The sequence below is a fragment of the Leuciscus leuciscus genome (genome assembly GCF_965113295.1).
Source record: "Leuciscus leuciscus genome assembly, chromosome: 4".
In the NCBI taxonomy this organism is placed as follows: Eukaryota; Metazoa; Chordata; class Actinopteri; order Cypriniformes; family Leuciscidae; genus Leuciscus; species Leuciscus leuciscus.
In genome coordinates this window covers 30809837-30825565 of record NC_138728.1, presented here as the reverse complement: position 1 = coordinate 30825565, position 15729 = coordinate 30809837, and the positions used below count along the sequence as shown (strand labels likewise).

General features: G+C 40.4%; 2 protein-coding genes across 5 annotated transcripts in view; both read right to left on the bottom strand.

Moving 5' to 3' along the window:
* The window catches only part of LOC309497682 (uncharacterized protein), a 40694-nt gene extending 25179 nt beyond the window's left edge, over positions 1-15515 (bottom strand). For all 4 annotated transcript variants that reach the window (XR_014205646.1, XR_014205647.1, XR_014205648.1 and 1 more), the window contains exons 1-2: positions 15429-15515; positions 14770-14918 (exon numbers count right to left, since the gene is read on the bottom strand). Coding sequence is in view for 1 of the 4 variants with exons in the window: in XM_082168008.1 (XP_082024134.1) it covers positions 14770-14851 (82 nt within the window). In the remaining 3 variants the exon portion in view is untranslated. The remainder of the gene's footprint in view (positions 1-14769; positions 14919-15428) is intronic.
* Positions 88-5405, bottom strand: LOC309497637 (uncharacterized protein). The gene is made up of 5 exons (XM_082167926.1): positions 4806-5405; positions 1919-2500; positions 1676-1819; positions 1216-1471; positions 88-927 (listed from the first exon to the last, which is right to left on the bottom strand). The coding sequence occupies exons 1-5, from the start codon at positions 4932-4934 to the stop codon at positions 266-268; spliced, it is 1773 nt and encodes a 590-aa protein (XP_082024052.1). The 5' UTR covers positions 4935-5405; the 3' UTR covers positions 88-265.
* Positions 15516-15729: the final 214 nt, after the last annotated feature.

Below are 15729 nucleotides of genomic sequence, written 5' to 3'. Positions count from 1 at the left end.
AAGAGTAACAATTACATAAAAATTAGAAGACAGACTGGACCTTTAGAATGAACAGCTACACAATGTGTAATAATAAAGTGCAATTGAACAATAACAGTATTTCATTAATAAACAAATAATTTCAACACTGGACACAAGCCAAGCACTGTCCAACAGAGAGAGAGAGAGAGAGAGAGAGAGAGAGAGAGAGAGAGAGAGAGAGATTGAGAGAGAGCATAAACAATTAATTGAATTAACAACAAACATAAAAGTTGCTAAGGCAGGATCACAAGTGCCTCAGCTGTGCAGCCTTTTCTTCGATCAATTTTTCCACTTGGAGAAGTTCTGCTTTTTTCTCCTTGTGCCTTCTTCGAAGAGAGTTGGATTTTGTGATGAGCTCAGCCATCTTTGTTCCTGCCTTTCCCTCAGCCATCTCTGCACACTTGTCGGCTTCATTCTCAAGTGAATGGCACACACTACCGAATACCTGCCGCTGGTTCCGGAGGTCCTCCAGCTCTTTCTCTGCTGCTTTCCTCTTCAGCTCTTGTGTGGCACTCTCCTTTTTTTTCCGCTCACTATCAAGGTACAGCCTGTATTGTGACCTTGCTGAAGCAGCAGATGCCAAGAGCTCCTTGGTCAGAGGAACTTTCAGAACGCCACCACAGACAATTACTTTATCGCAGATTAACCTGAGGGCTTCGAGAGATTCCTTGCGAAGGTTGCACGTTTCTACCTCCTTATTAACTGAGAAGCCTCTCTCCACTGTGGCTTGTCCATGGGACAGGAGGAGAGCACTTTGACAGAACTTGAGCAGGTCAGGGTGGGACGTGCAGAGTTTGGAGTGGAGAAAGACATCCAGACGCTGCCTCAGGGGTTGGAAGGAAACAAACTCTTCTTCTCTGCCCACAACCGAGAGCAAGGAAGTGAACTGCTGAATGATGACATCACCTGCAACATTGAAAGGAAAATTTAAATACATTTTTTAAATTAACAGATACCAGTCAACTGCGTCATCATCCATTCAACAAAAGTACATACAGTTCATCATAGATACACAACAGTATCTAAAGCAGTGGTTCTCAACCTGGGGACACAAAGGTCTTGCCTAAATTACAAACTGATCATTGACATTTTCAAACCTCTATTAAAAAGGCAGAAAACCACAAATGAGCACAAGTCCTTACTCCATTTAAATAACCTATCCAGCTCTACTGTCCCTGTACAATATTTTCTTACCAGCTGCAATGCCACCTGCCAGCTGCTGTCCCCGGATGAAAGTTTGTACTAATGCCTTCATCTGTACGATGCACCACTCTGGATCTTTGACCATCTTTGTGGGATCCAGGCAGGCAATCTGCCTAACAATGGGGAATTTCAACGGGGACCTTTCTTGCAGTTTCTTTATGATTCGAATCAGACTCTGCAAACACTCTCTTCTCAGGCTGAGTACGGAGTGTTCCCCTATCTTGGTTCCTGGTTTGCCCAGGAGTGCCTATTAAGGAACATTATTAATTTAATAATTAATTAATATAATAATTATTTATTAATTTAAGGAACACCCATGTCAATGTTTTCTTTGAAAGGAAATGTTTGTATAATATTAATGATCATAATATTCATAGTGAACAAATTTTATGTAATTGTGATTGTGTAATTAGTGTGATTGTGTAAAACAAATAAAAAACAATGAAATTACCTTGATGGAAGATTCAGCCCCCAAGCCTATGTCTACCCTTTTGAGGGAGATCCAGTTCTTCTCATCAGAGATGTCCAATTTAATGAGCTGCAGGGGGGTTAGGTCTTGAATGAGCTCCCTTCTGATGAAGCGCCTCAGTAAACTCTGATGATGACAACAAGCAGATAGTTACCAAGCCATTCCATCAATTAATACAGGTTTACATTCAAATGAGTTAATCAAAACCTTTACAGTGATACTCACCAAGAGAAGCTGAGTTAAATCTTTTGCCAAAAATGGCAACACAGGCTCATCTGTCTGGTATTTTTGGAGAAAGGGGTTGAAACTTCTTGCAATGGAGAGGAAGAATTGGAGCTTTGGGATTAAGAGTGGATCCCCCTGTGCTGCCAGGATGGCATCATAAGAGGCCGTGTTTGGTTTTTGAACCTTCTTATTCTCTGCAGCATTGATGTATTTCTGAATCATAGGCCAAATTTCCAGGACTCTCTCGGCAACTGGCACATTTTCTACCCATCTGTGGCCACAGAAAGAGAGGGGAAAGCAGGACGACCCAGTGGTGATGGTGTAGTCCTCTCTGCGGGCAGGAACGTTGTGAAAGAGGAAATGGAGCGCACGCAGGAGCTTGTCAATTTGCCAGGCTGTAAAGCCTGCCTTCATGGCATTGTGGAGAGTGTGAAGTCCACAGCTCCCAACTATCAGGACTTGAGCACCTCCATACAGCTCGGTATGCTCCTTTTGAAGGAGATCGAGGAGCTTGAAGTTTACGTTGGGGCCATCCATTCCCACAGAGAGGAGCCGCCTCATGTTGAGCTGAGCAACACATTCCTGTGAATTATCACACAGAAGAAAGTTTGTTTAAATAACATTTATTGATTAAGTAAACCACATTCAATATACAGACCGACAGTAAAACTGTATATAGTATGCTTCAAATTAAACATTTAGCTTTATTATCCTAATGTAAAACGTAAGTAAGATGTTGAAATACATTTGAAAGAGATAGATATTATGCTTATGTAAAGGACTGCTTTGCCAAAGCATAAGTTAGGCTATAACACTTTTTAATTACCATATATACATTTTTCCAACATTGTGTTACAGAATTCAGAAGTAGGCTAAATTAATAAAATGATCAAATCCATGAAACTGTTCAAATGCAAACAATGTCCCCTGGCCAGTGTTGGGCAAGCAACTTGGAAAAATGTATTAAGCTAATCTATAAGTTACTCTCCATCAATCACTAAATGAAAAGCTAACGTTACCCACCAAACGAAAATATAGCAAATGTAGCAAGCTAAGCTACAATAAAATGACAAAAGTACATAACTATCTTAAGCTACTTTATTAAAACATTGAACTAATTTCACTCCAAGCCATGGCTATCTAGTGATCAATAAAACTGTAAGACAAACTAATAGGCAAAAATGTCAAGATAGCTTATTAAACTGTTCTCAATGCTTTAACTGCTACAAAACCATGGCAACACAAACCAACAAAAACATCCTCACATAGCCAATTACAAAAACGGGAAGAGTGTATATTGTAGAAGAGCCACACTGTTTGGATGTATACTTCATTTAGGGCACATTGGGAGGACACTTTGTATAAGATCACTAACGTTAACGTGGTTCAACCCACAGGAGCAAAATTAAGACCTGCTCCAAACAGTAGCAGCCTGGCAAAAAAAAAGGACAAATGACGTTGAAGGTAGGGATGGGACGATTACCGGTTTCACTATAAACCACGATAAAATGTACCGACGGTTAGTATTATCGTTCAAAATGTAATGATCATTAAAACCGTGTTTGATTATCGTGATTTTAATAACTCACTGTAAATCCTGTCCAGCCAGCAACAGTCTGGCGCAGGCGCAGCGCGCAATGTTGTTGTTTTTATTCGAGAAGGAATGGCGAGAGGCAATGACCGTGCTCGGGAGATTTTTCAGCGTTTTAAGAGGACCAAATCTGAGGTGTGGTCATGTTTTGGCTTTTACAAAAGTCCTGAGTGAAACGATGCTCGAGGGTGGTCACTACAATAGGGGGGAAACACTTCAAATCTGCCGAGTCCCTTTGTGTGATCATCACCCACTGTTTATAGCGAACGCAAGGCAAGTTAACTTACCAAAAACTACGTCTGGGAAATAATTGGGCACAAATGTTGTTTTGAGTTGAAATATTTTATCTCACTCACTTGAAATAAACGTGAAGCTTCCGCGAAGAAAAGTTCGCAGCAAGTGGCTTTGAGCCAAAGACGAACGAGTCAACGAACAAGTCAACGAACAAGTTCAAACAAGACTTTTTTTTTTTTACCACACAATTACGGGGACATATTGAATTGAGATTAATGTTTTAAATCTTACCTGTTTATAAATCCATTTTGCACAGCGACAGCGTACAAAACAATCGCCCAAGAACGGAGACGCAAGACGGCAAGTTGTATTTGAAACGAGAGAGCGCGTGCGCGTCCGTTGCGATACATGGATGTGCGCTGTGTTATAATGCGTTGCTATTGACGACGGTCATTATAAGGAAGGAAATGCCACAGAATATAATCTTGCTTGAAAAGGTGCATAGAGCTGCTTGTTTTATTTGTTGTTTGTTGATTTTCCAATATGAAACTGTTTTTAGTGTGAGCATCAGTTCTTTTTGAACACTTTCATCTCGTTTTAACAAAACCGTGATAATATTGATAATCACGATAATTTTGGTCACTATAATCGTGATATGAAATTTTCATACCGTCCAATCCCTAGTTGAAGGTGAATTTAAGGAAAGAGTTTTCCTGAAGTCTGATAAGATTCACTATATGAACTCGCACTTCTCTCCCCCTGCTTTCTCACCGCTGTCTCCTGTGCACGCTCCCCTGCTACCCCGCAGCAGCGTCTGTCATCACCATGGTTACGCCTATAGCCTAGACCACAGCAGAAACTCCGCTGGGAAATGTAGCTTCTGTGAATGCTACCACGTTACTTAATCAGTAAAATAGTTTCACTTCTGAAAAGCTACTTGATGTAGAAAATAGCGACGCTACTGAGAAATGTAGGTAAACTAGTAACGGCGCTGTTTTGAATGCTGCTACTGCCCAACACTGCCCCTAACCAATAAGTAACGTTATATAAAAATAAACTTACTTTGATGTGCTGCAACAGATCCTCAGCTCTTCCATGTCCCAGAAATTGTGAGCCAAAATACCGAGCGGACACAGCCATCCTCCAAAAAACGAATGTGTATGTCCAGTTGTTTTTTCTTTGACGATTCATTCAGACTCTCATCAAACATAAGTACGTATGGTCCGGCATGATTTATAGCTTCAACCAGTTGCTTCTTAAAATAGGGGGCGATGCCAAATTTGATCATGTAGCTGGTCTTGTCTTTGGCCAAAGCGAACGATTTGGCGATTTGGGAATCCGGGAACATCATGCTAAACAGCTCTCCTATGCCATCATTGGACTTGAACGAGTGGTGTTTCACTGCCAAGTCTAAACACCATAGTACTTCAGCCTGTAGCGTAGCGGTGGTGGTGCAGATCGTCTGTATGCTGGTGGTAGGATTACTGGCAGTGGACTGCGAGGAGCGAGCAGGCAAGGTTGAGGGAGCAGTGGAGGTTGATGGCGTCGATGTAGCCGTTGGTCCAGCGCAAAACAGCGACAGCGGTAGCTGGGTGTTACGTCCCCGCATCCTGGCTTGGTGGCTAGTAGACTCCCTGTGGGAATTAACCGCCTTCACCCCCATCCAAGTAATATTTATCGTTTTCTTGCAAACAAAAAGCTTCTCGGCTGTTTCCAACTACTGGCCTAAGCCAGTCTTTAAACCGAGCGTCCTCCAGCCAGAGGTCCGAAAACTTGCACTTGCCCATATTTACTTGGTAAACTCGCGCGGAGCAGAGATTTACCGCCAAGCTACCAGCTTCAACCGCCCAACGTACACATCGCGTGATGTCATTCCGTTCACTCGCTATAAATCCATCCATATTTTTTTTCAAAACGCTATAAATCCATCCATATTTTTTTCCAAAACGCTATAAATCCATCCATATTTTTTTCCGAAACGCTATTAATCCATCCAGATTTTTTTTTCAAAACGCTATAAATCCATCCAGATTTTTTTCCAAAATGCTATTAATCCATCCAGATTTTTTTTCAAAAGCTGTAAATCCATATTTTTTCCCCCAAAAATTGTCTTTTTAAAAAGTATTTTGTCTTTTATTTCGTGTTTGCATTTGAGGAAAAAAACATGTTATGTAGCCTAACCGTTCGTTCTCCATTAAGGATGCTTTTAAAACTTTCACAGAGACATCAAACAGAAAACACAAAGCCTCTCTTTGAAACGAATTTCGTTTTGTATTAATTTTATCTTAATTTTAATCCATGTTTCATTATTTTGTATAATCACAACACGTTCAGACATGAACCGAAACTCAGCGTATAGGTAGCCTAGGCTACTCGCCTCACAGTCCAAAACAAATTAGAAATATCCTATATCTATTATCTACAGAAAGCTTGAAATTTCTACTTTTAAACAGAACCATTCAAAACTAAATAAAAGTAGGCTATAGGCTAATCCGTAAGAAATGCATTTTTCTCCGGCGCGTTCACTACTGCAAAGATCGCGAGTCAGTGTCAACTTCATCTTTGCAGCTGACACAGAAACACTTGTTTATTAATAAACAATTAAAATGTCATTTTTTTTTTTTTTTTACAGCGTTTAGGTGCCGTTTATATGAACGCGTCACCACTGCATGAGAGAGAGAGAGAGAGAGAGAGAGAGAGAGACAGAGAGAGAGAGAGAGAGAGAGAGAGAGAGAGAGAGAGACACACACACACACACACGCAAGGTCTCTCCCTCTCTGCCGTGCGCTCGCTACACGGTTTGCACGCGCGCTTTTGCTCGCTCGCTCGCTCGCTCTAGATTCGCAGGAGATTTTAACTAATTTCCAGGCATCATTACATTACAAAAGGCATTTGTAATATTTTTTTATTACTATTTTGGTATGATGAACATTCACCCGCCAGTGTGGCGGATAGTCTTTTGAGATTTACTCGCCAAACGGAAAATCTAACCGCACTTGGCGCTTGGCGGGTGTTAATTTCGGACCCTGGCTGCGGGCCAATAAAAACTGGACAGCGGGCCGCAGTTGGCCGGCCCGCGGGCCGAAGTTTGGACACCCATGATATAGACCCAGCTAGATGGGGCTTCGAAAATTTACTACCTCGTCAGATGACGTTTACTACTTTTTACTACTTTTTACTGGCCTTAATTTGGCATAATTTAATTTACTACCTTTTACTACCTTTTACAACCCCGCGGAAACCCTGATATCACACAAGGACAATGATAACACCACTGAGCCACAACAACCTCTGCTCACGGACACAATCTCAGCTGAGCCCTGCCCACAGAGCTCACCACAGACAGACACATCAAAACTGCTCCAAGATTCAGCACCCAAGGACGACTTCCTGGAAAACAGCCAGGGAAGCCAGGACAGCATATCACAGCCTCCTATAACACCAGAGCAACAGCCCCTTTCACCAGACACGTTTTCCCTCTCGCCAGCAACTCCACTTCTGTGCTTCTCACAGAAAATGGAAGAACTGGTGCATGCTGGAACCAGACTATCACACTCTTTTGCTGCAAGCCCCCAGATATCAACCAAAAAACGTCGGGCACCGCTACCACCAAAGCCTGCGCGCCGAGCTCGCCCGCCCCCTCCTGTGAGAGCTCTTCGGCCTCTGCCACAACGCCAGGGCCCACACCCTCCTCCATCTGCTCGAGGTGAACCAAAAACAACTGATACCAGCTCTCAGTGATGCGTGTCGGGTCCCCGCTTTGATAACAGGAACTCTCTCAAATGTTTACAGAACAAGCGGCAACCCAGTGTGCCTGTATCTTTCTCTATTGCTGTTCTATCACAAGATAGAAAGTCTAAGGCCTTCAATAGCCGTACAGCAAACTCAACTAATCTGGTGCCTATTGCACGTCTAACTAAGATTGGTGTAGGGAAAAAAGTAAGACTGTTAAGTTAGCAATTTTAAACATCCGCTCACTTAAAAATAAATCACTTCTAGTCAATGACTTAATAACCACAAACAACCTGGATTTTATGCTTCTAAATGAAACCTGGCTAGAAGACAGCTGCAGTGCAACAATCCTCAATGAAACATCCCCTCCTAACTTTACTTTTATGAGTGTCTGCAGAGCTGTTAAAAGAGGTGGGGGTCTAGCTGCTCTTTTTAAAGATATCTATCAATGTAAGCAAATATCATTTGGGAACTACACGTCTTTCGAATATCTGGGTATTGTATTAAAAGGTGCTCCACGCATTTTACTCATCATTATTTTCAGGCCTCCAAAATACTCTCCAGCCTTTGCTGAGGAATTTACAGAACTGTTATCAACAATTACTTCAGAGTTTGACTGTTTTGCCATTGCTGGAGATTTTTACATTCACATAGATAATGCAGAAAACAATATGGCAAAAGAAATCAAAACTGTTTTAAAAACTTTTGATCTGACTCAGCATGTACATGGACCCACACACAATCATGGACACACTCTAGATTTACTTATCAGTAAGGGTCTAAACATCTCATCGATTGTTATTAAGGATGTAGCACTGTCTGATCATTTCTGTATTTTCTTCGATATATTGATCTCTCCTGCCACTGAAGCTAGATCGGAGTCTGTCAAGAAGAGATGCTTAAATGAGAACACTAGTGTACTATTTATGAAGGCTATATCCTTAACACCAAGCATATCTGCTGACTCTGTTGATTTTCTCCTTGATTCTTTTAACTCAAAAGTTAAAAGTGCAATTGATGATATTGCTCCTGTGAAAGTCAGGAAGAAGAGTGGCAGACAAAAAGCACCTTGGAGAAACTCAACAGCAGTGCAAAATATGAAAAGACAATGCAGAAAAGCAGAGCGCATGTGGCGGAAGACAAAGCTTGTAGTCCATTATAACATCTACAAAGACAGCCTTCATGCTTTCAGTATGGAACTAGGCAAAGCTAGACAGACTTTCTTCTCAAATATTATAAACTGCAATTTAAACAACACACGCACTCTTTTTGCTACTGTAGAGAGACTGACAAACCCCCCAAGCCAGATTCCCAGTGAAATGCTCTCAAACAGCAAGTGCAGTGAGTTTGCTTCTTTCTTCTCTGACAAAATCAATAATATCAGAAAGGTGATCAGCACATCCTTGAGTTGTGCTGGGGTCAGACAGATCAGACCACCTGAAAAAGTAGTAACTTTGTCTGATTTCAAAAAAATTGATGGCAAAATTTTGGTAGAAACCGTACAGCACCTTAAAACATCAACATGCGCCCTTGACACACTTCCCACATCTTTTTTCAAAAGTGTGTTAAACAGTTTAGAAGCAGATCTTCTAGAAGTGGTAAATGCCTCACTTCTCTCTGGGAGTTTTCCAAACTCCCTGAAAACTGCAGTTGTCAAGCCCCTCCTGAAAAAGAACAATCTGGATAAGACCATATTAAGCAACTATAGACCGATCTCAAATCTTCCTTTCATAGGCAAGATCATTGAAAAAGTTATCTTCAATCAGCTGAACAAATTCTTAAGCTCGAATGGATACTTTGATAATTTTCAATCTGGTTTCCGACCGCATCACAGCACAGAGACAGCGCTCATAAAGATAATAAACGATATTCGCTTAAATACTGATTCAGGCAAATTATCAGTGCTGGTACTACTCGACCTCAGTGCTGCATTTGACACTGTCGATCATAACATACTTCTTGACAGGCTGGAAAACTGGGTGGGGCTTTCTGGGATAGTCCTAAAATGGTTCAGGTCATACTTAGATGGGAGAGGTTATTATGTGAGTATAGGAGACCATAAGTCTGAGTGGACATCCATGACATGCGGAGTCCCTCAAGGCTCAATTCTTGCGCCACTCCTGTTCAACCTGTATATGCTCCCAATGAGCCAAATAATGAGAAACAACCAAATTGCTTACCACAGCTATGCAGACGACACACAGCTGTACTTAGCCCTATCGCCTAACGATTACAGCCCCATTGACTCCCTGTGCCAATGCATTGATGAAGTCAACAGTTGGATGTGTCAAAACTTTCTTCAATTAAACAAAGACAAAACTGAAGTTATTGCGTTTGGAAACAAAGATGAAGTTCTCAAGGTGAACGCATACCTTCACTCTAGGGGTCAAACAACTAAAAATCAAGTCAGGAATCTTGGTGTGACACTAGAGTCAGACCTTAGTTTCAGTAGTCATGTCAAAGCAATAACTAAATCAGCATACTATCATCTGAAAAATATTGCAAGAATTAGATGCTTTGTTTCCAGACAAGACTTAGAGAAACTTGTGCATGCTTTCATCACCAGCAGGGTGGATTATTGTAATGGACTCCTCACTGGCCTTCCCAAAAAGACCATAAGACAGTTGCAGCTCATACAGAACGCTGCCGCCAGGATTCTGAGCAGAACCAGAAAATATGAACATATCACACCAGTCCTCAGGTCTTTACACTGGCTCCCAGTTAGATTTAGGATTGACTTCAAAGTATTATTACTGGTATATAAATCATTCAATGGCCTAGGACCTCAATACATTGCAGATATGCTCACTGAATATAAACCCAACAGATCACTCAGATCATTAGGATCATATCAGCTAGAAATACCAAGGGTTCACTCTAAGCATGGTGAGTCTGCTTTTAGCTATTATGCCAGCCGCAGCTGGAACCAGCTTCCAGAAGAGATCAGATGTGCTCCTACAGTGGTCACATTCAAATCCAGACTCAAAACACTTTTGTTTAGCTATGCATTTACTGAATGAGCACTGTGCCACTGTCCGTCCGACTGTACTGTACTTCATTTTATTTTTCTAAACTGTTTTAATTATTCTTATTTCTTTTTATTATTTTAATTTCTTCTGTGTAAAGCACTTTGAATTGCCATTGTGTATGAAATGTGCTATATAAATAAACTTGCCTTGCCTTGCCTCATGTTGTTCCAACCGCGTAAGACCTTCGTTCATCTTCGGAACACAAATTAAGATATTTTTGATGAAATCTGAGAGCTGATCACTTCTCCATAGACTGCTAGGTGGCCCAAACTTGCTGGCCCTGAAAAGTTATTAAAGAGATCGTTAATATAGTCCAAGTGACTACAGTGGCTCAATCTTAAGTATATCAAGCGACGAGAATACTTTTTGTGCGCAAAAACAAACAAAAATAACGACTTTATTCCACTATTCATTTCCTTCTCTCTGGGCCTCGTAGTGTTTTTGCGCAGCGCGTCTGTGTTACACGTCACCACGTAGGCTCACTATTGGCCGACGCTGGTCATGTGTGTGACGCGCAGCGCAAAAACACTACGTGAACCAACTAGAGGCCCAGAGAGAAGGAAATGAATAGTGGAATAAAGTCGTTATTTTTGTTTGTTTTTGCGCACAAAAAGTATTCTCGTCGCTTGATATACTTAAGATTGAGCCACTGTAGTCACTTGGACTATATTAACGATCTCTTTAATAACTTTTCTGGGCCAGCAAGTTTGGGCCACCTAGCAGTCTATGGAGAAGTGATCAGCTCTCAGATTTCATCAAAAATATCTTAATTTGAGTTCCGAAGATGAACGAAGGTCTTACGCGGTTGGAACAACATGAGGGTGAGTAATTACTGACAGAATTTTCATTTTTGGGTGAACTAACCCTTTAAGAGCAGGCGCGCTTGTTCTAAAGCGGATTCCTATTATAACGGTGGATTTGCCAGGCGCGCGCCAGGAGCGGTTCACAGCCGAAGAGACCGACGTTCTCGTCAGGGACATTGGGGATGGAGAAACCCACCCAAATTAACTTCGGTTAAACAGGCGTATGATAATTTGGGTAAATGTGTAAGCTAGATGTATGCTTTTATAATAAATTGTCTGTCTATCTATCTATCGTAATAATGTATGATTTGCAAAAATGAAAACTGCTGCTTCTTTGTAGATGAGAGAATCAAAGTGCGCGTTGTGCACACGCTACATTGATTTATGGCCAAGCATGCGCCCTTAAAATAGTATATGAATAACATGCGCAACGCGCCACTGACTTTAAACTTTTTTTTCCTAGTTAGTGGCACAATTGTTTTCTAAACCTGCAAAATAGCATGAAGGAACGTTTGCGCCGGAACACGCCTCCTCTTTGCGCTGAACCGCCCCCGGGAGCGCAAGTGTATTTCCTAACTTACCGATGTGCGTCTGAGGAAGGAAAAGTCCGCTTTGCGCGGGTGCAAAATAGGAATGATACATGCGTCGGTGTACAAAGTCAATTGCGCTGGGTGCAAGATAGGGCCCATAGTGATTTTAAAATGAGCCAAACAACTGTGATAATTTCTCCATGTGACCTCTATCCATAAATAAAGGTCTGATTTCCAGATAAATGCCAATATTTAACCATTTATGCTGGTGTATACAAAAACTGTACAAAAAAACACACAATTACATGAACAGTGCAGGGTGGGGACAAAATAAAATAGTGTTTGAACAAAACGAATGGAGTTGCTGAGAGGTTTAAGATAAATGAAAAAGGTAAGATTAGGATTGGAAAAGAAGGAGGTGGGAGCATTTGAACAGATTTATGGGTTAACTAAAGATAAGATTAGGAAAAGGTTTAGTTTAGAGAAGGGGTGGGGGGGTTAGAGGTCAGGAAAAAATGGTTTTGTGGGAGTTGTTTTATAATAGAACAAGTTGGATAGTGAGGGTGTTCTTTTTAGAATCGAAGGTAAAAGGTTGATAAATGTATTGTGTATGTTCTAGGCGTTATGTTGGTAAATTACACGCACCCCCACACTTTATTGTAGCTGATACATTGATTGGTGACACAGGTAGTACAACTGGTACTTCCCTCTCTTGATAGTGTTTTTTCCCCATAATATTTTCTCTTGTAGTGACAGTTCTTAGGAATGGTGCCCTGGCACACGTTACTGAGGCTGAGGTGGAAACAGCCATTCAAAACTGGCTCAGGCTGAGCCAAGATAGACTTGGAGGGCAGCGGAGGCAGAGACCATAGCTGTGAAGGTGAGCTGATTGATGAAACTACAGCTCAGGCATATCTAGGAGGTGCTTCAAAATAAAAAAATCTAGGGATTTGTTACTTTGCAGTCTTACTGTAAATACCCTTCAGCCACACTGATGCTGCTCAGTTCATCACATTTTAAAGGTGGCATTCTTTTTCAAGCAAAGATAGCAACTTAATTACATGTTCCCTACATGCACCTTGACATTTACATTTTATTGATAAAGACGACCTACTGTATATGAAAATTACAATTAAATATATATATTTTTTAAAACAAGGGAATGTTTTGTATTCAGCCATTGTATTGTATTCGTTCTTAAGTTACACTTTAAGCTGTACCTTATCGTTAATACGCGTTTCCCGAAACGTTCTTAGTTAAGTATACCTTAAGTCATACGTTCGTAAGGTTTGTCTGGACCACTCTTAGCTTCACCTTATCACTGTTGACCGTCTATACGAATATAATTCTGAAGTTTTAATATGCACAGACGTGTTCAATTAGGCTAATTCAAGTGTTTTCATGCAAAGAATAAAATTGTCATTACACTGATTGTTGTTAGATTTTTAATTATAATATTATAATTTAATTAATTATATTATACATTGGATTTCACAGATCATCCCATGATCTGGCTAAAGGAAAACAGTTCAAACGTATTTGTTGATATAGTAGGCTATTTGTTTTTAAAGCAAGTTCTAACTGCTTTTCCCTATGTTTTTTTCACTCTGTTACAGGCTGCCAGGAAGAACCCGTTTCTATCGAGGGGCTACATTGTTCCTGTTCCTTTTTAATCCCTTCTCCTGGAGTTCTTTTTTGTTTTATTAAAGCGTCTTAACTTTGAATCGTGTCTGTTCATTATACTAGAGACAGTTACACACACAAAAATAAGAAGATAATTTTTTCGATGTCACTATAGCCTAACCTATTTTCTTTTTTCATATTGTTATTCATGTTGGATACTATAGTCAAGTAGCCCCAGCCAGGGCTGTACACCATATAGGCTACATTGAGGGGGACAAGTCTTATACGTAAATAATAATAACAATAATAAGTCAACAATTAGAAATGGCAAAATTGGAAATGCCCAAATGAATTTTTTTCAAATGAATATGGGCATTTTGAGGGATGAAAGTTGCATGTGTTCATATTGAAGCTATTTTATTAATGAAAGTCGCGGGGCAGCGTTGACTAGTTTCTGTGCTCCTGAAAGTTGCAGCGTGATCTCCGCTCTCTGAGTGCAAATTATATGTGTGTGTGTGCGTCAATGAAAGCAGCATGGTGTCTAATGTAAAGGAGTAGCCCGAAAGGTTCGGCCTATAAATAAAGGTACTATAAAGCCCATACAGAGCGGCCGGGATTTACAGCTTTTGCATCGTTCAAACATCGGCCGGAGATCATTGGCGATCAGATGCCGACGTCGCGGCGACATATTGCCGATTAGCAAACGCTCTCTGAGCGACATCGTGTCGATGGAACTTCGTACATCGGGCCGACATCGGCCAGATGTACGTGTGCTATCTGGGTAACCAACAAAATTCATGGTTTGTTCAAGAGTTCGCCTGCCCATTCAGTCTTAATAGTTAAAGGTAGACAAACTTGGCTTGCTTTCCTCGAAGGAGGCTCGAGCTACGAGCTAAACCCCAAAATATATTTACAAGGACAGCAATCTGGGCAGTCAACGGAGAGTAGATCAGCGATAAAAGTAGAACATACAAAATGCTTTTGTTAGCTGCATAATTAGGTGATAGAAATGAATGCCTTTCATTGTTTTCAATTCAGAGGTTGATATTGGATTTAATGTTACACAAATTAAGTGTGTTAATATTTTTCCTAATTTAATGTTACGAATAATAATATGATTATTCAATAATAATACGAATGTTCAATGTGGAAGTAGAATCTTCTCATGTTCACTTGAAGGCAGCGTTAGTATTTGTCTGGTCATGTGATCTCAATGTCTGTCCACATGAGGGACCCGCTCCATGCCAAATAAAATTAGGACACTCATGACATTCTTCAACAAATGTTCAGCTTAGAAAATGAAACCAACCTTTCTGAGTCTCAGTATTCAGAGTGAAACAAGATGTTTCTTCAATCTTCATGTCTTCACTCTCCTCTTTAATAACTGCCATCTTTATAATAGTGTGTCGCGTGGATCTCAGTCGCTTCACCAGGAGTTTTTCTGTGTGTTTAGACTATCTATCATGTTTAAGATATAAGAATAATTAACAGAAAGAAAAATAAACCTCTGGGTGCGTCTCAATCAGCTCCCTGCAGTACGTTAGTCAGTGCACTGGTGAGAGTCAGGGTGAAAGTTAATGTCTTTAAATGACCTAATTTGTTTTTTTTTGTAGTTGTAACACGTTTATGTTCTCGTTGCATTTACAGTGTTTTGACCAGCAGGTCTAGTCAGTGCTCAGCGATTTGAATCAGTGAATCATTTTTCAAATCAATTAGTTCAGTTGACTCGGAGTTTTGAAAGCTCCGTTTCTCCCATCACAAACTGATTCGCGATATAGGGAGAGAAATGAGACGCACCTTTTCTGTTACTCATGCACTTTACTGACAATAAATAACGTTCATTAATGTTAGAAAAAACATTACAACGTTACTTTCAATAATAAATGATTAACTTTGCATTGCTTGTAAGAACTATGACATTGAACGATTTATATCGACAAAACTATCTAAATATTTTAAAACACAAACCTTTCTTCAGCCGAATCACAACAGATGCATGATCGCGTCCCAGGCCTATGACGTCACATCTCCAGACCAACATAAAAGTCCTGTTCGCATGCTAGCTATATATATATATATATATATATATATATATAAATATATGTGTGTGTGTGTGTGTGTGTGTAAATGAGATGTCAGAGGATTTCAGATGTCATCATCTGTTAGTTCTCATATAATGGTGTCAATGCAGGCAGATCAATAATATTGTTGAATATTAAATTAAATGTTAAATTCATTTTCTTTGTGAAATACTTATTTAAATACATGT